Here is a 25,132-nt window from a genome sequence, read left to right on the forward strand (position 1 = left end):
GAAAACAATAGTTCGGGGAACGATGGATAGAGGTTTCACTGTAGTTTAGTTATCTGTGACATTCTAAGCTACACTTCTTCTATATACAATTATGACAGTACAAATTGTTTAGTACTGATGGTTCTGTGATCAACAAGATGAGATAGGGATATTATTTTCACCCATTCTTCTGGTGCAATCATCACTCAAAAGACTGTATGCAATTCAAATGTTTATATGTTATGATAAAACTGGAAAGGGCTACCAGTATTTGTAGATAGGAGAATAATATTAAAATGGATCTTAGAGAAAAAGGGCCTGAGGGTATGGACTGAATTCATCTGAATCAGGACAGGGAAAAATGGCAAGATCTTGTAAACATAGTAATAAACCTTTGGGTTTCATAGCAGATGGGAAATGTCTTGACTAGCTGAATGTACTACTAGCTTTTCAAGGAGGACTCTGCTCGATGGAGTTAGTTAGCCCAAGGGTCTGAAAAGACTCGCAATGTGATAGCAGGAAGACTCAAAGTACCACATTCCTGACTGAATAGATATAATACCATTATAAAAATCTTCTACTTTCTTCTAAAATGGAACTTTTTACAGAAGTTATGTTCATTTCAATAAATCTCTTACCCCCTACAAATTCTTGTACAATACACCTGCAGAAAACTTCAGGAAATTAAAGGTGATGTAGTATCTTATTGGGAAAAGAAACGTCATATTTAAATACACAAAAATTTGCTTTGTGCACTGTCAGGGTTTTTGACCATGACTGTGTACCACGGCCCATAATTCAGAAAATGTCATTTCTACTTTGGGGAAGGGAGGGGGTGTGGTGGTCCCCAAGAAAAGCGTTTGCCAACTGAACACTTCTTCTTCTCCTCAACTATAACTATGGTACTTAATTCTTATTGAAACTTCACAACAATTCTACAGTGCAGAAATACATTTAATTTTTCCTTCCTTCTTGGTTACCTCTGGACATCAGAGTAGTAAATGTACTGTGTTCTGACATCATAGTCAAGTGCAGCTGGTTGTGACAAATCCATGACTGGAATCATCACCTCTTGTGGCCTCTGCTTCCCCGTCAATGAGATTCCTTTAATCACTGCTGGACGAGCTTTCCCAAACAGCAAGAACTGTGACTGTTTAGCCTCTGCCAACAATATGAGTTCAATTACTTCAGCATACAAGTCTTATGAAAATATATGAAAAATAAATTAAATTTCCATTCTCGGGCTACCATTAATAAGTGATTATGTCCACTACTGTTTTGTTGTCATGTAAACCTTATGCAACTTAATGCATGAAACATTGTATCTGGGTTTATGAAGATGCCATGTTAATAAACATCAAAGAAAGTGATTTCACATCCTTTCAATTTTAGTAACAATAGTTCAGTGTTTATTTTTTGCTGTACAATTTCATGCATCACATAGAGGTAAAAGTGTCCAGTTACTGTATACATTGTTTATGAAGATCGCTGTGTAGTCTGGTATAAGTAAACTTCTACCAGACTACAAGGTGCTACAACCCAGAAGACTGCCATCTTCATAACCACAACTGTGAAAGGCTCAAAACCTACATTGTTTCATAAAGTTTCTCAAAGATGTGTGTAGAAGACTAATCTAATATACATATTACAGACCATAAAGAAAGAACTTACTAAAGATGTGTGACATCACATTCTTTTATTTAGTGCTTATGCCCAAAAAACCCAAGAGAAGAATGAGTAGTTTTACTATTCTAATACTAAACTAAGTGACTAAAGCACCTGTTTAACCAACATCATCATAGGATAGCAAAGAAAAAGGACTGATAAGAGTGTACTGTAAGCCCAAATATATTTCATGAGAATGCCAATAGTTGCATCCTCTTCAACTGTCAAAGAAATAAGCAACAAACAGAATTACATATGTCACTAATATAACAGTACATAATAAATTTAAAAACACAGAATGAATAAAAAGATTCTGTTTTGTAATAAATGTTAACAGGGCAACAGAGCTTAATAATGGATAGTATGATGATCAGAGGGCCATACTGGCTGGTTTTACATTACACAGGACACTAGTTAATGATCTAAAACAGTGGTATTCAACCTTTTTTTGTTCGCGTACCCCCAGATATAATTTCTCTTCAACTTTGTATCCCCAAAGTTGTTGATGTATAATTCAAGTTATACAAAGTATATAATCGACATCTAAAATAAATTAAATAAATTACATTACTGATTATTCAGTGTTTATCTTCTTCTTCTTTTTAAATTTCACGTACCCCTAAGAAATTTTCGCGTACCCCAGGTTGAATACCACTGTTCTAAAATATGGATTAAAAAGACAAAACTCTGAAGTTACTCAGAGTGTGGTTGACAAATATATCTACCATGAAATTTTATGGGATTATTTCATACAGCTTTTACGTAGTCCCACACTTTCACCAACATTTATTAAGAATAGTGAAAAAAAACAAGCTTTTTAGGAGAAACCTTGTGACATGAAGGCGAATTGAGAATAGGTAAGTAGAATATAACTAGTCAGAAGTAAGACAAAACAAATAACTAAAAATTCATAACAATTTGAATTTATAAATTTATTGTTTTAGTTTGAAATGTATGATTTGTACTATGCGGCTGATTACAGTTCCAAAGTTCTTAACAGTCAGACTGCAAAACAAATAGGGGGAAGATATATGTCTTCCAAGTTGTAGCACCACGTGCAAGGACTAAGTCACCAGTTATTTCAGTTTATTTAACAGAATCCTTAATGTTGCTAATATTTTACGGTTTTAATGTTTCTTTTCTTATGATGGCATAACTGCTTCACATCGCCTCATTGCCCTGCTGACAGAGACCCTAAAACATTGGTAAACCTTTAACAAACACACTTTCAGTCCGTTTCAGAACAAAATTCAGTCACACATGATGAACTGGCTCTCAAATATTTCAAGTGAACAAAACAAGGATGAATGAAGTTACTCACCTTCACAATTTCCATTCTGTATGGACTTGTAACCTGCTTTACACAAACATTGTGTTACAGGACGTCCTGTCCTCCATGATGGAATACAGATATGCTGGCAGCCACCATTGTTCAAACCACATGGATGTGATTCTGATCAACATACAAATAACACATTCTATTCACAATGATAAAATGCAAAACCTTAATAAAAATGGGCTTAACAGCACAAACATATTAGACTTTTAATGTGTGGTATATCTGACAGATGTCTTCAGTAGACTACACACTAAAAAGTAAGCTTTTAGGTGACATTTATATAAAGGAAATTGTTTGCAGTTTATGAATAGCTCATTATTTGTTTGTGAAAAAGAGTGTTGTCTGTACTAGACATGAGTAGTTTGAAAATAGAATAAAGCACTTTTTTTTAATATTTGGGGCAAAATTAACTACTCTAATATAAATACTTTCCAAGCCATAGCTACTCATAATATAAAGCCCAACAAAGCAAATACATTCCTAGTATAGTTCATGTTAATTCCAAAACAGGAGTTTCAATGACAGAAGGAAAGATCTGTTATTGAGTGTGAAAGGTAACTGTGTTGTTGATGTCAACAACTCAGTTACCTTTCACACTTACATGATTAATATTATTCTCTCACTTTATAAACCTCTTTAAATAAAAGTAAGTACAGGCTGTTAAGAGATGAAAGTTTGATGTTATGTGTTCTGCATTTAGCATTCACCTTCTGGTTGTCGTTGCCTGTGGAAAATATCAATAGCAAAAGGCCGGCTTAGGTTAGCGACAGTCTCATGGTCATCAGAGTTGAACTTATGAAGCCGAATGATGCTCTGGTTACGCCAACTCGTCACATATAAATTGTTCTCAAAAATGGTGATATCGTACAAATTCTGCACCTGCAACAAACAGTCATATCATGGATAAATCAAGTAGTCAAGAATAAACAAATAATGTAATTATTAGCAAAGTAAAATCTATATTCAATCTGAATATTTATTAACATTTAAATTATTCATTAAATGCTGTGAGATTCCAACATATTTTAATTATTTGTGCTACCAAAAAATTGTAAGATAATATGAATTGACACTCCTACATAAAGTAGGATTTATACTTGAACAATACAAACCAGATTAGAAGTTATATGAAAAATATTAGTGTAAACCTTTCACACTAAACTTCCTTCATGTGTATTAAGTGGTATAAGCTAAACAATAGATGCAGATGGGCAGACACAATTTCCCTTTTACACCTTCACTTCATGTATTAAAACAAGGAATTCCAAATATTGTACATCTTAGTTGCAATAACTTAAGCTAATTAATTCCCGCATTTTGCAGGGAAAAACTAAATTTAATTTACAGAGTTGGAAGTTTACAGGGTTTGAAAGTTTGACAACTCCATCTTCAACTTTCAAACAAAACTGCACATAAAATTCACTAACCAAAAACAAAGACTGTGCATACAAAAGAGAGAATTTTTCTTTCAGTATTTCCTGAACAACAAATAGTTATTAGAGCACCTAGAACAGTGATAATGATTCCTGAAGCTTACTAGAAATCCCTTCCTGATTGTTCGCCTGTTAGAACCATCATAGTCAATCCTCTCCACAAAATCCAAGTATGTGTCCACCCAGTAGACATGCTGTGTGGGATAATCAACTGTCACTCCATATGGATATACTATATTTTGTTGCACAAGAGTTGTCCTGTTCAAACCATCTAGTGTGGTACGCTCCAACATTGGACTTGAAGCTCCCCACTTGGTGAAGAACATGTACCTGAAAACACATAATTCTGATTACATGTACATGTCACATTTCCACTTATTTAATAATCTACAAGTTTCTATGGCAATGTTAAATGATTGCATGGTAAGGCTGTTAACAAATTCCCAACTTTATATCTACCCTCTCCTACAATTACATGTTTTACATCAGCATTTTAAGCTGGAACCTAAACAATCAAACACTTTGCAGTGTACGTTGATGTCTCTTACCCTTTAGTAGGGTCCAGTGCTATGCCCCTGGGCTTGCTCAAGTTCACTTCAACTAGGATAACACATGTGTTCATTGTTGAGTTACACAGGAAAATCATCTCACGTGTATCATCTAAGAAGTACCAGTTTCCTGAGATCCAGTCCAATGCTATATGTGTCATTGCTGAAAATATAACGCACAGCATTGTACTCTGTATTCAGACTGATAAAACATGTAATTCTTCTTTTTTGCATTACATATTAATGTGTTTGACATTCAAGGACCACTTTTATAACAATAAAACTTTGCATACCGTGTAGTGTATTGGAATATAAAAATAAGTACACAAACAACTGTTTACACTATAAATGACACTAGTGCCAAACGCATTTCGACCTCAAGAGGTCATCATCAGTGGCAAAAAGTGGCATATATGAATTAATTCCCCCCTCCTTTTTGCCACTGATGATGACCTCTTGAGGTCAAAACGCATTTGGCAGTAGTGTCATTTATAGTGTAAACAGATTTGTTTGTACACTTATTTTTATACTTTTGTAACAGTTACAATCTTCTAAACAGTATGATGAATTTACTTTATTCAGTCTAACACCTTAAAAAATTAGTCTGTACTTACAATCCAATGAAAACATGGCTGGTGTAGGAAGATCCCAAGAATCATGAAGATCATCAATATTGGCACAACTGAGTTTTGTATTGCTGGAGTTATGGCGGACGAAACAAAGACTACGATTCCGATGATTGAATTCTAGCGCCAAGGTCTGAAGAGGAGTCAATGAACTATTGCCAGGGAATGATGAACCATTAAGATGAATCCGTCGGATATCTGACGTGCTACTAAACACAATACTAGGTGGTTCATCTTCTGGTACTGTAACAACAAACCGATGGATGCACAATTTTTGATGTTATCCAACATTCTATTCATTTCTAACAAAACTACTGGAAAAAGCTGTTAGGATGTCTACATATCTCAGAGTCAGGAATGATGAAACAAGAGAGAGAATAGAAAAGGAAGGATCAACTGTTGAAATTAATCAAGTATAATAGGCTTATTTGGCACAGATGCTTGCAAGAGGATGGAGGAAAGTGCATGGCCAAAGAAATTGCACATAATATGTTAAGGAAGCCATGTAACTTAAGAGACTACCTTTCCCAAATGGCATGGACACTAGGAAGTGAGTACGAATGACAGTCACAGTCCCACACTTGAATACATATGGACCTCTTGTCAGTTAAATGAATTGCATGACATCTTTTTGCCATTGTATCTGTGGACCATTACACAGGTAAGTGTGCCCCCCCCCCCCCTTTTCTATGTACTTCATGTTTAACAGAACAAGGAGTTTCTTCTTGCGTTTATTCACAGAAAAAATTGTTATGTGAGACCAGCCAGAGCTCTTCTTTGATAATAGGCCCACAGTGGCATAATGATGAATAAGACTTGCTCTTGTCCTGTGCAAAGCTGTGAACCCAATTTTATGTGTTAAGTCCATCAGTTTTTTCAGGGCCTGCCTTCACTCTGACTGTGTAAGCCACTGCGGCACATTTAATTTTATATATATTTTGTAAATGAGCCGGGATAGCTCAGTCAGTATAGTGACTAGCTACAGGCTGGACGGCCGGGGTTTGATCCCCGACGGGGGCAGAGGATTTTTCCTCTAGCCTCTGCGTCCAGACCAGCTCTGGGGCCCATCCAGCCTCCTCCACAATGGGTACCAGGGTCCTTTCCCGGGGGTAAAGCACGGCCGGGGAGTGATGCTGACCACTCACCCCCATCTAGTGCCAAGGTCATGAATGAGTAGGAGCTATACCTCCTCTCCCCCTAGCGCCTACATGGCGTGTAGTAGGACAGCTTTACTTTACTTTTATATATTTTGTAACCTAAGTCTGTAGTAACTGGAGGAAGAATATTTTTTACTAATGAACTTTACAGTTTGTACAAGATTTAAAGTTCTCATAGCAAATGAAAGCATAGAAGACCTCAAATATGCATCAGTCTGTACTGTACACCAAACAATATTCATGTGATTAAATGAAGGACAAAAGAGATGCACATAAAATGCTGGTTGTAAAGCCTCAACTGCAGAAACTGCTAGGGAGACCTAGATACAGATGGGAGAATATATCACCCAATGACACAGTAAAGTGTTCCTTGGAAAGATGATAATTACATAACTGTTCTTCAAAACCTCAAAGGTTTATCATCATTCATCACAAAAGCCTGGCTCTGAACATTATTCTAAGCCAGTTCAATCTAGCTCAGACCTTCACAACATATTTACTGAAAATCCACCTTAACATTACCCTCTATCTAACCCTAAGAAACTCCTGGTCCTGTAAAACATGAAGTACATAGACAGAGAGGAACATGAACCTGTGTGGTGGCCCACAAATGCAATGCCAAATACATATGATCCAATTCACCCATTCTCATGAGGTCCAAAGCATGAACCTCATTCATTTTCATTATTTGTTATGAAATTACCTTTAACCTTCCTTGCATGTCATACATACAATTTATGTATTCCATTTGATAATAAGTTCTCCTTTGATTGCATGAATAATAATTAATTTTATTTGCTTATTCTCCCATTTTCAAGTTTCATTAACATCAATAAACATCAGCAGTGCAAAAAATCTACACAGTAAGCTGCAGACTCATACTTACCATTGATGGCAATACAACTGGAACCATTTTTTTCATAACCTGACACACATTGACAGTCAAAAGTGCCATTCTTATTGATACAAACTTGATCACATGATCCATCAATGAGGCATTCATTGGAATCTGAAAGCAATAGTTTGTTTCAGCTGCACAATACCTCACACTTCATGGTATGATGGTGAATATTATTTGGATTATTGATCTACTGCCTACACTACAAGATCATTCAAAACACGAAACTTATGACAAACTGTAATGTAATCCACAATCAATAAACTTAACTGCAAACACTCATAGGATGCCAGTACTGCAATCTGTGAAAGCACATTCCTTAAAATACAAATTTAAATAGAAGGAGAACTACAGACAGTTCACAGTAAATGATTATTCCATACCAACACAGTGTGACTTATTGGGTAGTTGTCCCTCAGGGCAGAAACAGATAGGACCTGACAGACTTGGACGGCATAAATGTGCACACTGCACTGAATCACACATTTTCTTATTGTCTGCAAATGCAAAACAAATACAAAACACAAGTATAAGCAAAAAATAATGCTGGAAAAGACATTTCAAAGGTAATCCCAGAACACAGCATTTATAAATGGACCTGTCATATACAACTTTTTTCATCCTGACCACAATTGTGTAACTAAGGAGGAATAGAGGCTAAGGTTTAAAATGCCCTCACCACTTTTAATAATGAGATGAACTTTGTTAATTTATAAAACAAAAGGGTTCTTCAAATTAAATTGCTTTTAGAAAAAATCTTCCTAATAACTTTCATAAAGATTCATACAGTGCACTACTAAACACTAGCGCACAGAACAAATAAAACCGCATCTTGTATAAAGGACTCCTGAAGCTCATGACTATTATTTAAATAGGACTGTCAACTTACAGCAGAATTCTCCCTCATCAGATTTGTCTGGACAGTCAATAACATCATTACAGAGCATTCTTATAGGCAGGCACTGAAGAGATTCTTCACAGCGAAAATAATTTGGAGGACAGGGAATACCTTTCAGGCCTGAAATTGAAATGTACAAATGAGTGATCAATCGAAAGTAACATGTCAAGGCCAAGACTAAACCAAAAAACAAGGAAAATAACTACTGTATGCACAGATGTTTTGGTATAACATTTTTTTAACCTATTAAAACTCTGTATATGCTACTTTAAATGTGTGACATCTGTCAGCCTTGAAGACCAACAGTCATTAACATTATAAAATGCTAGATTTTGTCAGCCTCAGAGAATGCAATTTCTACGTATGTATTCTGAGATTCTGTACTTTACAGAATGGTTATCATGGCAGCCAAACAAGGGATTAGGGTCAAAATGGAAGAAGGCTTCTGTCTGATTGTGGTAGGAAACACAAGCTCCAATCAATCCTTTGGTCATTTTCTCATAGTAGTGCATGTGGTGACAAGTCAGCCAACACCAGCACAAGTAGGTTTAACGAAGTATTTCACAGTAAGGAAAGGAAGATCACTAATGATGATATACTCCAGTAATGTTTTCATAAATTAGCAGAATGCCTTTGCTTGTGTGACCTTGACATGGCTGGTCAGACCAAGGGGCAACAAGGAAGGAAACTCTCAAGATAACTTGCACATGCATGAAGTAATGTTTGACTTCAATGCTATGTAAATTCATTCCATGCTTCAGTATCACCAATACAATTACAGATCTCTTAGTAGGGGTAGGAGAGGAAAATGGAGAAACAGTAAATATTTTTAAGATGGCTGTCTTGTGGGTTGATCTGCCATGTAGTCAACTAGAAGTTTACTGACATTTCAGAAGTACATCCTACAGCAAATACCTCTGAAATGTTTATAAACTTCTAGCAGACTACACAGTGCTACAACCCAGAAGACAACCATGTTCATTCTGACTGCCATGAAAACCTCAATTCCTACATACAAATTTTTATGTTACATGTAATAAGTTACTTGGAAAACATTTCAGCTAAGGAGGATTAAACCTTGGCACATGCATAATAGATACACACATAGTTTTGGATTTTCATCTGATGTATCTGGAACCATCCTGTTAGAGATACCGCAGTCTGACTCTCCATCACATATCCAGCCAAGTGGGATGCACTTGCGTGTGAGGTTGCACTGAAACTGTCCCAGCCTGCACAGTCTTGGTACTGAAATGTAACATATGTTAACAGGAAATAAAATACAAAAATAAGTCAAATTCATACTACTGCTTTGTTTCTAACAAAGTTCTGGAAAGTACTACCGATACCTATCATCTCTAAAAAGCTTCAATTCACATATACGGTCCAAGCTTTATCAAGAATTTAGATAACAGCATGCCAATGATAGTCTTCTTGATGTTATCCCTCCTACATACACACACTAGCCCCAAGCCATGAAATTAATGTACAAAAAAATACCAATCTATGTAGTTAATTATAAGAAACAATGAAACTAGGTCAAATTTTAATCACATTTGTATATGATGAGTACAGAAAGAAATTCAAATTAATAATTATGCAAGTTAATGATCAATGCCTTTGCACAATTTCCCTAAGTACTGATCATATGTCAAATTTTCCAGACATAAACTCAATGTTTCACATTAGTGCTACATATTTTATTGTTTTTTTATGTATAAAACTGAAACTGTTTGTGTGTGTTCACTTACAGCTTGAGAACAGATACACTGATTTGTATGAAACTTGTCACGCTTTTACATTGAGACCAAAAAGAGGTTTCATCAAGATCAGAACTGATAAGTTGCCCTGAGTTCTTGTCCTGGTGAGGGTGTTTCCTGTAGCTCAGAAAGAAAGCATGACAGAAGAATGATACCAAGGCCACAGGCATTTGTTTCAATGTGGAACTTATAAGAACAATGGCCAGAACCCCGGAAAACTGTCCTTGGTTCGAGTGGTGGTGGTGGTGGTGAAGACAGTTTCTGTAAGTTGGAAACTAAGCACACAACAGATGAACAGTGCCAAGACCGAAGTTCTTTGTTTTCGAAAGGAGACTACAGGAACAAAGGCCACAACCACAAAACTGTCCTGGGTTTGAGGCCCAGTAAAGATGGTTTCTGTAACACAGAAACTAAGCATAACAGAACAGTACGAAGAAAAACATTGTTTGTTTCACTGAGGAGATTACAGGAACTAAGGTCACAAACCCAAAAACTGCTCTGGGCCTAAGTCTCGGTGAAGATATCAGGTTTAGGGATGATAATAAACAATTTTTTCTATGATACTGAATGATATGAACTGGATGATGGTCAGGCCTATGACAAGCTTTTGAGCAATAAAGATTGGAAAGAAACGTAAACATCTGTTGACTTTCCCTGCAGTACAACTGTGGGCAGTCTGCTAGTCTTATATACAATTCTGAAGAGTGAAAACAGTTGAAGAGCCACCTGACATGGCAGATTAAATATCAGGTTACTCTCTACAAAATAAATGGGACAAATAAACAAGGACATTTAATCTTCTTAAGCACTGTCACACATCCCAAAACAAATTAAAATAATGATCAATTTAAGAGGGCTTTGAATGATGATCTATGTCATCATAACCCAGAAGACGACAATCCATATTTTCACCATAGTAAAAACTTCTTATCTCATACAATTCTTTTAATTATTCTTCATTACAATTATTCCTCCCAAATGATGTCTCTGACTGGAGAAGCAAGACAACACTGGGAAGGTGTGTCATTAATGCCAAATAATAGTCTATTATGTTACATTCAATCCACAGCATTAAGTTATAAACATACAAACCTAAAACTTGTTGATGTTTCTCATGAATTACCACAAATTATATTAACATTTCTATGGTCTCAAAGTGACTGAAATAAAAGTTATCATTTCTATGGTCACTGCCATCTAAAGTATAACAAGAAACAGGCCTTATTGAAGAAGTATAGACTCTTGTAAACGCTACAGTTTAAAAAAAATCCATTCTTGTCCTTAGATTTTTGTAGCTGGAGTTCAATGTACAACTTTGGCTTTTGGTGATGAAATACACCAAATGTGGAAAATTATTCAATGCTTTTACAAAAATTCCAATTGCCGTGTTCAGGGTCTAGCCAAACATTTTTTGGAAGCCTTATGCAGGCCAGGCAGAGGGTGGCATGTTAAATTTTATGGTGTTGATCCTGCCCTATATAAGGCTTCCATAAATGTCCAATTATTTCTTCTTCACCCTGAAGATAGCAACTGTAATGTTTGCCAAAATATCAGATAATTTTCAACATCACATGGCCAAACCCTGAAAGCCAAAGTTGTACATCAAAATCCATTATTAACACTTCTTACTAATGAAAACCTCACTACAGCAGATAGAATTAGAATTCCCTAGTAATATCTCCAAATTACCACAGCTGTTAGAAGAAAGTCAAATCAAAGTGATGTCTAGTCTAAGGCTCCTTGCAGTGAAAATCAGTTTGTGCAGCCCCGTTAGTTAAAACTACTTCTGAATGATCCTAAACAGCTATATCCTGTCAGCATTAGGCAGCATTTGCATTATGCAGTAATGTAATAACGAGCACTTATTCTGTGAAAGGGTTAGCTGACAAGCAGAGTACATAGCTCTATCTCAGCACACAAACAACAGATACTGCAAAGCACATGAAAGTGTTTTCTTCTTCAAAATATGTCTCTGGCTGTTAATGAAAACAGAATTTAGTAAAAAGAGGGATTTTTTTACAATAATTGACAGATAAATTAAGTTAATTATGGTAACATTACACTCAATTAACACCAGAAAACTTCAGCAAAATTTACCGGATATTTAAATGCCGACTACAAAACAGCACTGCAGCATAAAAACATCAAACAGTTTGATGTAATTAAACATGGTGGTGTGTAGAAAATTATTGAAAAAAGTGTTACTGATAAAATTCTGCACTCCTTGCATGTTGATGAGATATACAATGTCACTGAAGCTCATCTTGCACTTGGTAGTTATGGTTGCAACAGACTTTAGAAAAATACTCTCAAGTAGATAATATGCTAATAACATAACAGTGATGATTAACTGTTAATTTGTTACTGTGCAAGCTTTTCAATATTAAAAAGAGACAAAAAATTCTAATCACATTTTACATTTAATTGTAATAGTTATTGCCAAATACATCTGACTGACATGTTGACTCAAGCCTACAGAGATAATTGAATAAAAATTTTCTTGGATATTATCCATCGTCTAGTAAATATAAAACGTAAAACGACGTTTCGGAGATGGGACTCTATCTCCGTCTTCAGGTTCCTACACAGTTGGGCCCACTAGATAGAGCTAATCCCTATCTCCGGACAAAGTAAAAAGTGAAAGTTTTATTCAATTGACTCTTCACCATCGTCAAGAAGTTTTAGATCTGACCTACAGAGATAAATTGATGTTCTATCAGGACCACCTCCCTACATTCATATTACTTTATCCTTAGAATATGAAACAAGAAGTTAATCACTTTATTAGATTTAATGTTCTCATTGTGATGAAGATATTGGTCTTCTGGGTACTAATGACATATAAACTTATAGATAGATACCAGAAATATACCAAGTCCATGACTCCTCAACCCAAAATATGAAAGTAGCAGGTACCTTCAGAATTCTGGTATCTTCCTACAAGTCCACACAGTGTTAATACCCAGAAAGCAACATCAACCTACATATCACTTGAAAAACATGTTTCTATGTGTGATTTCAGACTCTCGATGATGGAAAGTATGAAGATGGCTGTCTTATGGGTTTTTGTAGCATGTTGGCAATTGCTTTGATGATGGAAGCAGCAAGCACCTATGAAACATAAGTAAACTTCTACCAGAGAACACGGTGCAAGAACCCAGGAGAAATTCATCTTCAATACATTTAAAACTTCTGGTGTGTCCTGTATTTAACATAGAGACAAGTAAGCCGATTCAGCAGCCATGGCACCACAGCAGTGAACAGAAAACTGTGACACAGAGCTAAGGCTCACTGAAAAGGGTGAACCAAATGTGGAAACGTGCTGGCTGCTTGAATATCACACGGTGGGTGAGGGTTCGCCCTTCATTCAGTCTATGACAAATCAAACAGGATCACAGTATTCTGGTATAAACAAAAGGCCATGTTGATATTTACTGCTAATTCCAGAGTACATCTTCCAACCTTTCCCCTTCCTTCATAGGTCATTACAAATTTACAACAGGAGGATGACCCCCAAAGTGGTCAAAAGGACAACAATTTAGGAACAAGTAGCAGGAAATACTCTGCTTCTAACAATCATTATAGAGATCATGTGAAAAAAGGGCACCAAACATAACTGTATCATGAGCATAAAAATACTTGATGAAACCAAGAACAAAAATGTGTAGAATGTGATAATAAAGAAAAAACAAAATGTTCTCAAAAGAGCAAAAATTATAATTTGACAAAACACAAATAAAGTGTTTCTGACATTTCGGAGGTGCTTGTGCCTCCATCATCAATGTAACTGGTGTAGTTAAAGGAGAGGAAATATCTTCATGGAATGCTACAGCACTGTCTAATGTGTACTTAATCTATCATTGCCCCAAATTTGTGTTTGTGTATGAATACAATGCCATAAAATTCAAAGTGTCATAATAATACCTCACGCAAAAAAAAAATTAACTTGAAACTTTCTCTCAAGTTCACATGTCTTTTGATATCTGTGTATATTCATTTTAAGTTTGTGTTTTCCATTCATTGATTTCACTTACTGCAGTCAGGTGGCTCATCTGAGCCATCATCACAATCTGGAGTGGAGTCACACCTCCATCGTGATGGGATGCAGTGTCCGTTCTCACATCTGAACTGATTAGCCCCACAGGCATCTGCTGAGATAAACAATGCAGCATAAGAAATAAATATTTGTGCCAAACACAATTCAATAATTTGAAATGCCCCTTTATGCTCAAAGGCTTCTGACTAAAAGGATTGAGGAGACAGGACTTATTTGTAAAGCAGCAACATCGTGTAACTTGGAAAGATTGGTCAGCAGGCCAGCCAACCTTGGAACTCTCAAATACAAAGCACATATAGCTTGAAGGATATCTCAATAATTTTACTGAACAGAACACTTAAAATTATTTATACAAATTAGGTATATCCTGTAATAACTCCGTGAGGTAAATTCCTGGAACCTCAATCTTCAAAAATTATCATTAAGTGTATTTTAAAAGTGTTTACTTACAAAAGTATTAAAGAAACAACAATAAGGCTGATATGCACCTTTAATGATATGTTGACAACTACACAAGGTTTATTATGAGTACAACAGCCTAAGCTTCAAATATTGCTATGTAACATGACAGCATAATTCTTTGAAGTAGTATTAACATAACGATGGCATCATTCTGCTTTGGTCACATGGCCCAACAGCTGTAGCAGTTATAAACATTGTTACATAACTCAGTGTGATGTAGCATTAATAAATCTTCACCACCACAAAGGAAATTCCCTGTACTCATTCTTCTGGGAGAAGAAACAAACATGCATGCAACCACCCTTCCTTATTTTCACATTTCTGAACACAATTCATATATTAATGAACTTACATTTTAAACCTGAAATATAATAGAGAGACAATGGGTATAGATTATTCTGTTCCAACGGCAATAAAATATGAGTACTGGCATGATTAATGCAGGCACAGTGAACTCTGAAATTAATTTCTCCATGAAGATAATTGTCTTATATTGAATAAGCAGTCGCGGACAGCCGACGAGGGGAAGTCCTCAAGCTTGGGCATGAGGCTAATAACCTTTCACCGTGAAAAGTGTATTGTTACGAAAAATTATACCAAGCCTCGAAACCGGACGGACACTCGCAAGATAGCATAGGTCTACGATATGTGGTCACAAACAAAAATCTGATTAAGCAATATATCCCGCACCAACGTCATGCACCTCGACCTAACCAAATCCAACAAGATAACATAAAAAAAATGTCTACCACCGCAAAATGAACAACCAAGTTCAAGCTACGAAGGACGAAGGACGAAGAACGAAGAATAAAGGTATTCGGACGCAGACATGGACGCTAGACCTGAGGAATGGTTTGTATATTACAGAATAGAGTGCAGAATCCGGATCCAAATGGGGGAGGGGGGAAACTGCTACTACCACCACCCCAAACCTAAACTGGCGTTGAAATTGGAGCCTACGATAATCATGGTACACGGTGAAACAATTTTGCAGAAAAGCGTGCAACAGTAACATGTGAAACCAAGAGAGTCCAGTTAAATTTAAAAGCACAATCCCCCATGCTGACAGCTGAGCTGCATTTGGGAAGTCATTAATTAGATCAGCAGACCAAGTTTATGGCGTAATTCGTGGCCTTCAGCTTGACATAATCGCGTGGTTTCCATCTCGAGGTCAGAGGTCATTATCTCGATTGTTAAATATATAACGTGATAACTTTTTCAGAAATCTTCATCAAACAGGATGACACAAGGGTCTTTAAAGAGCTGGAACATATGCGTTAACCTCCTTTAATTGTCCGTTTTAGGCAATACGCTGTCTATAATAGCCAAATTCGTCAACGCCTGCTAAGGCTGGGGCCACACGACCGTACAAAGTACGTCCGATGTAACGCACATCGTGACGTCCGTCATAGAATTATGAAGCGGCAAGACCACAGAACGGAACGGCTTCTTCCGGCTCCATTGGGGCAACTGATCATCACACTGCGCTCGTGTGGTGTCCTCACCTACGTCCGTTGCAACGGACGTACTTTCTACGGTCGTGTGGCCAGGGTCTCTCTCAATGGACTGAATGGTTGAACAATCGACCAACCCCATGCCACAGATTCTTTCTTACGCAGCTGATGAATGCATTTTCCCTGCCTTTATAAAACCCAACAGAACGCCACTGTTGAATGGTCAGTACCCCGAGATATTCCTGGTTCAAATCTCAGCTCGGAGAGCAGCTATCATCTCCCCGTGTTTCCTCAGTTTCTCCAGCAAAATTCGGGATATTACCTCAATATTGTCACGACTGATCCCTTAAATATCATAAAACTTTGCAAACCATTAACACTATAAAAAAGACACTAGGTGTGTTTGCTTATTTTCATATTCCTTAAATATCAATTATAAGTTGAGTTGATATTTAAATTTGTCTTTTTCATTAGTCTTCCGCGTTATTCGACATGTCCGATTATCCGACCGTCCTTCGGATATTCCGAAAGAGTAAACTGGCTAATGTCACTTCCATGGATATGGAAAGATTAAATGGTTTTATGTTTTCAGTGAGGTTGAATATGAAGCCAAAGGCTCCAACTTACTGATCTAAAAATGTACTAACTTCTATGGAAATAGTGTGAAGAATCCTACTAGATGATCGTATATTCTATATTCACCCCCTACTGATCGTCCTAAGCACAAATTTATATCAAACCATTTAGAGAGTTTTGTATGGGCGAAACAGTGGTACCGTTTCGGGGGACGCCAAAACCAATTCAACGCTGTCCCCAAAATGGATGCTCCTGAAATGTAAACATGTAGCCGCACCACGGGGTTTGTTCTCTGCCATCATGACGTTCATTGAAGGTTTGATGAATTCTACGAAGGTTGTTCATACATTGATAGCACCGTATTTCCTCGATTTTTAAGACACGCTTTATCAAATGTTTAAATTTATTAAATCGGGGCGAGTCTTCATTTGATGGTGTCTAAAGAATTAATATCGCGTCTTATTTTTCCTGAAAATCGATTACAGTCGATGGTATATTAAAATCGAGAAAATACGGAATTTACCTCGCTACTGCTTCGGTCGCGATCTGTGTTTTAGTGGACAAGATGCCAGCTGGATTAAGATGTGTCGCTTGCTACGAAGCAATGAGAAATGAACATTCGTGAGAGAGAAAAATGAGAATGACATTTCTATATACACTGGTTTTTAATCACGCCAAACAAATTATTTAGAACACCACATTTATTTTTTCTCAGTATTTAAATTCATGAAAACTGAAAATACTGTGAGATGATAAAGTTGCGTCATATTGTGATAAATATATATTTGTTTAAATCTTGTCTAATCACAATAAAATTCCTATTAAATATTAAAATATTACTATAATTAACATTTAAACATTTAAAATATATTAAATGATGTTCTCTATCGAAATGTTCGATTTACATTAGATGATCTAATGTAAATCGAACATTTCGATAGAGAATATCATTTTAAATATTTAAATGTTAATTTTAGTAATATTTTAATATTTAATAGGAATTTTATTGTGATTAGACTGACAAGATTTAAACAAATGAAAATACTGTGTAAAACTGTTTACATAAACTTTCTTAATTCTTAAAAATTATAAATATCTCACATCTATGCCTTGTACTATGGAGTGATACAGTGAAGAAGAAAAAATTAAAGTAGAAATATTTCGATCACATTAAAAAAACGTAGTATCAGCAAAAATTCTGCTCAAAACTACAAGCTACATCGGTGCCACGCCTCGTGGTAACGAAGGGTTGACGTCTTCTATCAGTTCCACCTGCTCTTGCTACTGTACGACATTTGGTAGTACTTGCTGTTTTGGCAACTAGCAAGCAACAGGCGATAGACGATAGATGTCGTTTATAAAAATAGAACGCACTTTAATGCGAACAGTTCACACCAGCAAGATAGTGATGTAACTTTTAAAACTCTCGCTCTGCAATACACGATACGTGCAGAAAGCAACATTTTTGCTGTATCGCCGTGTGATACACATCGCATGTCGCTGTGGAAGGGGCGTGTTTGTATTAACTCGCATCACTCAATAAATCACTTTATTAGCAGCGAATCGCAGAATACAGCAACTGTGACTACTGAAATAAGTTCGTGCAACTGAATGATCAATCACGGACTAGCAATTCGATTGCTTTGGCGTCAATGTGAACACGGTACGATTTCGCACATCGTCAAACGCTTATAGCCTGCTGCTTGTTGCTAGTTGCTTCGCTGTGAATCCACCCTTTGCTTTGTCTAAATATTTTAATATACGCAAAACATCCTCCTGAGACATAATTTCACATCAATATTTGTCTATCATGACAATCGACATGTCTGCCTAGACATCGTTCTTTTATCTAGCTGGTTGTGTCAGACGGAAAAACTGAGTAGTCTAAACGTTCTTGTTTTATAAGATGGCCGTCTTAAGGGCTGTAGCGACGTGTAGTCTGGTAGAAGTACCACCATTCCAGAGGTCCTTGCTACCTTCATCGTCAGGGCGACAAGTCATTCTGAGCTTCTAAGCCAACTGAGACTGGCCTATTGAAATTTCACTAAAATTCAAGCTCCGTGTACTGTACAAGCAGCAAGATCCTCGAGACACAGTCACTATCAGACACCCGTCTTCATAATGAGTCATTCGTACATTAAACCTGATTACATACAAAAGTCTGCCCAAGGGATTTGAATGTGTTCAACAGTGTCTGCAACTGATTCAATGAGACGGATTAGACGGATTTTCTTCACTTAATTGCCGGAATCAGAATGTCAATCACGGATTACTTTAACACTGGAATAAATTATCATACAATCCGTTCTGAAGTTTCTGTTGCTACATCACATGGGGGGGAGGGGGGGAAGAAGAGAGAGAGAGAGAGAGAACACATGAATGATATCAAATCTAAAACTTCTTGACGATGGTGAAGAGTCAATTGAATAAAAATTTTCTTGGATATTATCCATCGTCTAGTAAATATAAAACGTAAAACGACGTTTCGGAGATGGGAATAGCTCTATCTAGTGGGCCCAACTGTGTAGGAACCTGAAGACGGAGATAGAGTCCCATCTCCGAAACGTCGTTTTACGTTTTATATTTACTAGACGATGGATAATATCCAAAAAAAAATTATTCAATTGACATGAATGATATACAAAACACATTCTCAATTTGCCATATGCCTCACGAATAAATAATTCTGCTTGCGTTTGGAAAGGCCCAGACCAAAGCGTTCTAAATTCCCCACGAGTTTGGGAGCCCATACATCTTGATTTGTATTTCGGAAATTCCCGGTTCGAATTCCAGGAGAGGACAAACTAGAAATATTTGTATTCGCTGGCTAATGCCCAGATAGTTTTAAAATAGGTCACGGCCCAGGCGTTAGTAATACCTTCCAGTTCTCAGTGCATAACCACCCTCTCTTCGCATCTGACGCCATTATGATCTGGCTGAATTAAACAGACTGTCTCAGTTTCGTGCTCTGTCCTTTTTGAACTCTTCAGTTGATGCTACATGTCCAGTGAACAGAATATGATTTAAATCAGTCTTGCTGTTACTTTAATGCCGAAAAAAGATGAAGGTAAAAAAGTTTGCTAGACAAACCAAAACATTCTAATAGACATCTGTTGGATGAAATGTGATTATAAATGACGGAATGACATGGCTAGGATCTCAAGTCAGCCATCACGCCAATAACGATAATATAACAAATAAAGAGAGTAAGGTGATTAGACAGAAGTTGCCGTACAGCGCTGTGAAACTTCAGTGTAAACATCCAAAATTCAACGTTCGACGACACAGGTTTAATTTTTTTATACATTGAAATCATTGTGACCATAGTGCATAATAATGCACACCGTACTCCGAGTTTTAAGGAAGGTGACGATCTTTCATGGCAGGAATGCGGATTTTCAGCACTCCATATTCTGCTGTTTTGGCTAATAACGTGTCCACTTCGGTAGAAAAATGTTTCATCACCATAGAAAACTAAAATGTCTACACCACCTCGAATAAAGTGAGTAGTATAGGCAATGTCCTACGTAAGCGATAACAAGCGAGCTGTGCGAGCTGCATAAGCAGCATGGGGTGTCATATGACATAAGGGAATCGCTTGTTGTGTCCTTCGTGAGAGAAACACACGGCCTTCCTGCGCATGCCCCTTCCGTGTACTGCACGGTCAGAGCTTTCTTGCGCATGCGCATTACTGGCCAGCACAGCGACTCGCATGAAAATATCAAAATATTTGATCTCGGACTTCGGCCGCTGACCGCTTCGCTGTAACCTAGGACAGCGCCACACAAACAGCCAGTTTGATATTTCCGCTTCACCCACGCAACTCACACCGCTCGCATTCAGTCGCTCATGTAGGACACCGGGTAAACCATCTGCAGTACGTCGTTTTTCCCTATCAGGTTCCTTGGGTTCCAGCATGACTTGTAGACGATATGGATAAAGTTCTAAAACCTTTGCGGCCTTGTTTACACGTCCGTGAGATAATCCACTCGGAAAAGACATTTATTAAGTGACTTTCGTGAAGAGGAGAACAAAGTTTCCGGATATCGTCCGAACTATCGTCACTTATTACCGGAACGGTTTCTGTCACGGAAACGGTTCGCCAGACGCAGGACAATCGGACAAGAATCCCTAAACTCATTCTGGCAAGTTACGTTGGAACGGAATGCCAGGCAGTGTTCGACAACGAACACTCGCTGCACTTGTGAAAGAGACATCCTTGCATTTCCACTGAAGACAACTAACGGGCTGACGCGACCTGCGTGAATTCTTGGACAGTAACAGCAATATTGTGTTCATTCATCTAATCGGATTGTACTGAACTGCAATCATCAATAAATATTTTAATAAACGTTGCGTGATTTGTCGATCTCCCTATATCAGTGACCGCGTGGTCTAAACGGCAAAAGTGTAAATCCGGTTCGAAGTATGGACCATTGTCTGCGATTATGTGTCGTGTTCTATGTAGACAGAGGCCTTACGTTGGGCGTATCCCGCGCTCAAAGGATCCCACCATACGTATAAATGAATTCATTCTTTTACTAATATTACGTAACTGCTGGATAAGAAATTATGACCAATAACATTCATTATTTTAAATTACAGAAAAACTGTGCACGTTTACAAATTAATATAAATTTGACCTGTCATTATAATTTCCCTCTTGAGTCCCCGAATGCCATCAAATGCTTCTACGGATTTAAAACTGGCAAACTCAAATTTACCGTCCGTCAATGGACACGGGATCCATGTACTAAAGTGCTCTAACAGTCTAAATAGCCACTGTCATATACAAAAACTACGCTAACGCGGTTCTACTGATGCTGCTTTCAAATTTTTCAATACAGTATTTCTGACATTAATATGCAACCGGCACAAAATACATAATTCTGTAAAGAAGCCTGCATAACAATACTGATTTTTACCTACACTAAGACAATGCTGAATATCGTCCATTTTCTAAGGTACATTTGATACGTTTAGACAGTTGGCTCCGCTGTCCTCAGGTGGCTGCTTGTCATCAATTGCACTAAAGACTAATAATTTTAGATTAGCAGTTATATTAACCACACAAACATAAAAATCCAGCATTTCACTAGTAAGACAAAATAAAAATAATTATTTACAGACTGTGACCACAAACATTTAAGCAAAAACAAAGTGTCTGCCTTGGCTGTAATCTACTACCCCTGTAGAACTGCATTCCAACAAAACTGTTATTATTACAAAAAATAATAATGAGGACGACAAGTAATTAATATATTTTTGTTTCCCTTTCGCTTGGTCTTATTGAAAATATTTTACTGTTACAGCCAGGCTCTGTTCGTCTGCTGGATAATTTATTAATTTCGCATTCAAAAGGTTATCTTAAAGACTGAAGATGGGGGCTAAGTACGGTATTCTCCGGTAAAGCAAGGTCCTTCTCATGTAATTCTTCTTCTGAGCTATTCTGAGTTTGTGCGTCATAATCGTTTCTAGTTCTGGAACTGGTTCTAGCTATTTCAGCGACTTCTTTGTCTCTGCCCTTGCGAATGATAGAGCAAGGTCAGATGTTGCAATATATTTTTTAGATATGATGAGTATGTTTAGTCTCTACTCGATGACGCATCGCATTTGCGAATCAATCATTACAAAACACCGCGTACTTGAGTCTTGTTCTTCGGTTTTTGTGTTCAAGTTTAATCCATATATTCGGCTCTCAGAGACAAGCAGCGTCGATTGTTGAAAGTTCTCCTACGTTTCGGTAAATACTGCAGTTGACATCGTCAGACTAATGGCCACCAACCAACCAAAAAGCTAACTAAGGGCGGAGTCCTGCGCAAGCGCAAGGCATCGTCCCTTGCTAGGTATAATAACACCATTCCTGCGTACGAAACGCATTGCTGGAAATGGTAAACAGAGCCTTGTAACTAAAACGGGAATTTGCTTACGCTAACGGGGTTCTGTCGTGGCGGAAGCCTCGACCATTCAAACTAGGGTCTGTCGCTGCTGATGGGAGGTTATCCCGTCAGGCAACTTGTCCAAAGAATTTGGTTCTCTGAGGTTTGAACCCAGAGTGGTAGGGGACGTTTCGACTGAAGGCCTCTGCGGCTTGGGGGAGATCACTTCAGCTGACGGCCTCCGCGATCGGCGGTGGCGGGCCGTGCCCCTATTAAGTTATACCCTGGCATTCGCCTTACAACTGAGGAAAAGCACGGAAAACCTCAGTCAGGATATCGTAATGGGCACCGCAGTGGTACTCTAGTTTATATATTTGTTGTAGCCACATTTCCTACACCACGTGGTCGTTCGCCATTCGTTAGCACCACGCACCTCACACCCAATGCCAGATTTTTCCGACTCCCCAAAACTCTCAACACCACTTCGGAGCGCTGCCTACGGGCTTGGAGGATTGCTATCAAAGTATTGAAGAAGACTGCGAGAGGCATCCAAAAACCCAGAGCAGTGAAGTTTCTCGGCGAGACAATGTAGTGGGTCGAAACAGCAAGGCATCTTAGTATATGACCTGAAGGTCCGCTGCAGGCAGCCACGTCCGGAAGCTGCAAGTGTTACAATTCAAGTGTCTTCGCATTGCGACTACCGCTCCTTGGTACGTTATTAACAGGCCTTTTCACGAGAATTTAGGGATACCATTCTTCGCCGACTACATCAAGGGTTAACTTGAGGTCACCCACGGCATCCGAGGGGGGCCGATATTCAGCAGGCCAGCCGACGCTCACCCTGAAAAGGCGACCACACAGACCATTTACGTGCCACTCTTGGGTCTACAGCACTTGGAAGCTACTGCCTCATACGTTGGTAAACAGGCCGGTAAAGCTCATAGAGGCCTAACTCGCCACCATGACCTCTAGTCGAGTCGAACGTCACCAAGTGTCTGAGCGGAAGATTCCCCGTCTTAATGGCGGGCGATCAGAACGCAACTACACAGATTCGAATTCAAAGCGAACTCCCGCGTTATAATACGATCAGAAACTACTATCTGATAGATTTGTCAGATGCCCCTACCACGGTTATCAACCCAATGCGACCCTCGATGTCCTTCCCGACAGACACATCTATACGTCGCTGCATGCGGTCTGGCGTAGTTCAAGGCGGACTAGTCCCCCCGGTTTCTTCGTGCGTAAACTGCATACCTTCAACCTCGCGCACATCAAACTATGAGATGAGAGTTGTAAACAAAGCTGTTTGTGCTTCTTTATCTTGTCTCTCATTTGGTGCCATTTTGCATTACTCTTGTTTTCTCCACAGAATAAAGCAGCGATACAAATTTGGAACGTCATATTGGTTAGTATTTATAACATAAATAATGTTTACTGGAAGTTTCCTATTAATTGAAACTGCACGTTAGCCAGCAACTTCATGAGCTACACACGAGGAAAACATTCTTTCGTCTGCTGTGTGAGTCGAATAAGTGGTTTTTGTCAACCCACAACTATCAGGTTAGAGTTTAGTTGTTCGTAAGTGATGAGAACAGTTGTCTGTAATTTACTGAGTGTAGCAGGCAGAGAGAACTTCAGTAACCGAGAGAGTATTACATGCCAGCAGCACATGTTTGCGGAGCAGGCAGCAACATTTCGACCAAGTGTTTCAAAAGGAATGAGAGGCAAGAAAGATCAATTCTGACTGCCCAACATCTTTTAGAAGGGATACGTTACAGCATGCGACGTAGCCACAACGCGCAGACCATCGCTGCTACGGGCTGCAGGACAGTTATTATCGTCTCAAACAGCACACGGGTGCTCTTTGCTAAGACTGTGAGATGCAATCAAAGGCTCAGATCAATCCAGTCCAGTTTTTGGACAGCCAATACAGTACGGCATCATGGGGTTCTCGCATGTACATCCGGAAACTGCAAATGTTGCTCTCCAAGTGTCTTCGTTTTACGAAAAGTGCACGTTGGTCCGTAGGTAACAGGCAGACTCACGAGGATTTGGATATTCGATTGTTCGCCGACCACATCAGACCTTCGACTCAGCTGATGCGGGAAAAGCCCTTGGAAGGCGCTTGCGCTTAAACTTTTGGGCATTTCTGGGTTACACCCGCAGACATCCCGTCCAATCAAAGTTGTTTTCATAATCACAAATTGCCAGATGGGACCCTCATCCCACCAGAAGTAATAATAACCCTCAGTATGAATTTGAAAAGGCTTTCAACCAAAATGTTTATAAAGAACTAGAACATCTTCAACCGAAGCGACCTTTTCCCCGAAAGTAAAGGTTATACAAAGCGTATTTAATGTCTGAAGGGTAAAAGACACTGTCACCAGTAAATTTAATTTCT

General features: G+C 38.1%; 1 protein-coding gene across 6 annotated transcripts in view; it reads right to left on the reverse strand.

The window, feature by feature from the left end:
* LRP1 (LDL receptor protein 1) overlaps positions 1 to 25,132 on the reverse strand; it is a 156,268-nt gene that overhangs the window by 99,679 nt on the left and 31,457 nt on the right. For 4 of the 6 annotated variants that reach the window (XM_087348130.1, XM_087348127.1, XM_087348129.1 and 1 more), the window contains exons 2-12: positions 14,338 to 14,454; positions 9,648 to 9,791; positions 8,535 to 8,663; positions 8,029 to 8,142; positions 7,634 to 7,756; positions 5,579 to 5,833; positions 4,965 to 5,127; positions 4,521 to 4,746; positions 3,691 to 3,862; positions 2,966 to 3,097; positions 960 to 1,140 (exon numbers count right to left, since the gene is read on the reverse strand). In XM_087348130.1, the coding sequence (XP_087204256.1) occupies positions 960 to 1,140; positions 2,966 to 3,097; positions 3,691 to 3,862; positions 4,521 to 4,746; positions 4,965 to 5,127; positions 5,579 to 5,833; positions 7,634 to 7,756; positions 8,029 to 8,142; positions 8,535 to 8,663; positions 9,648 to 9,791; positions 14,338 to 14,454 (1,756 nt within the window). The remainder of the gene's footprint in view (positions 1 to 959; positions 1,141 to 2,965; positions 3,098 to 3,690; positions 3,863 to 4,520; positions 4,747 to 4,964; positions 5,128 to 5,578; positions 5,834 to 7,633; positions 7,757 to 8,028; positions 8,143 to 8,534; positions 8,664 to 9,647; positions 9,792 to 14,337; positions 14,455 to 25,132) is intronic. The other 2 variants (XM_087348131.1, XM_087348128.1) reach the window with 1 other exon arrangement.

The sequence above is a fragment of the Zootermopsis nevadensis genome, unplaced genomic scaffold, assembly GCF_977971745.1.
Source record: "Zootermopsis nevadensis isolate Lab colony 2312 unplaced genomic scaffold, Znev_1.0 Znev_ptg000012l, whole genome shotgun sequence".
In the NCBI taxonomy this organism is placed as follows: Eukaryota; Metazoa; Arthropoda; class Insecta; order Blattodea; family Termopsidae; genus Zootermopsis; species Zootermopsis nevadensis.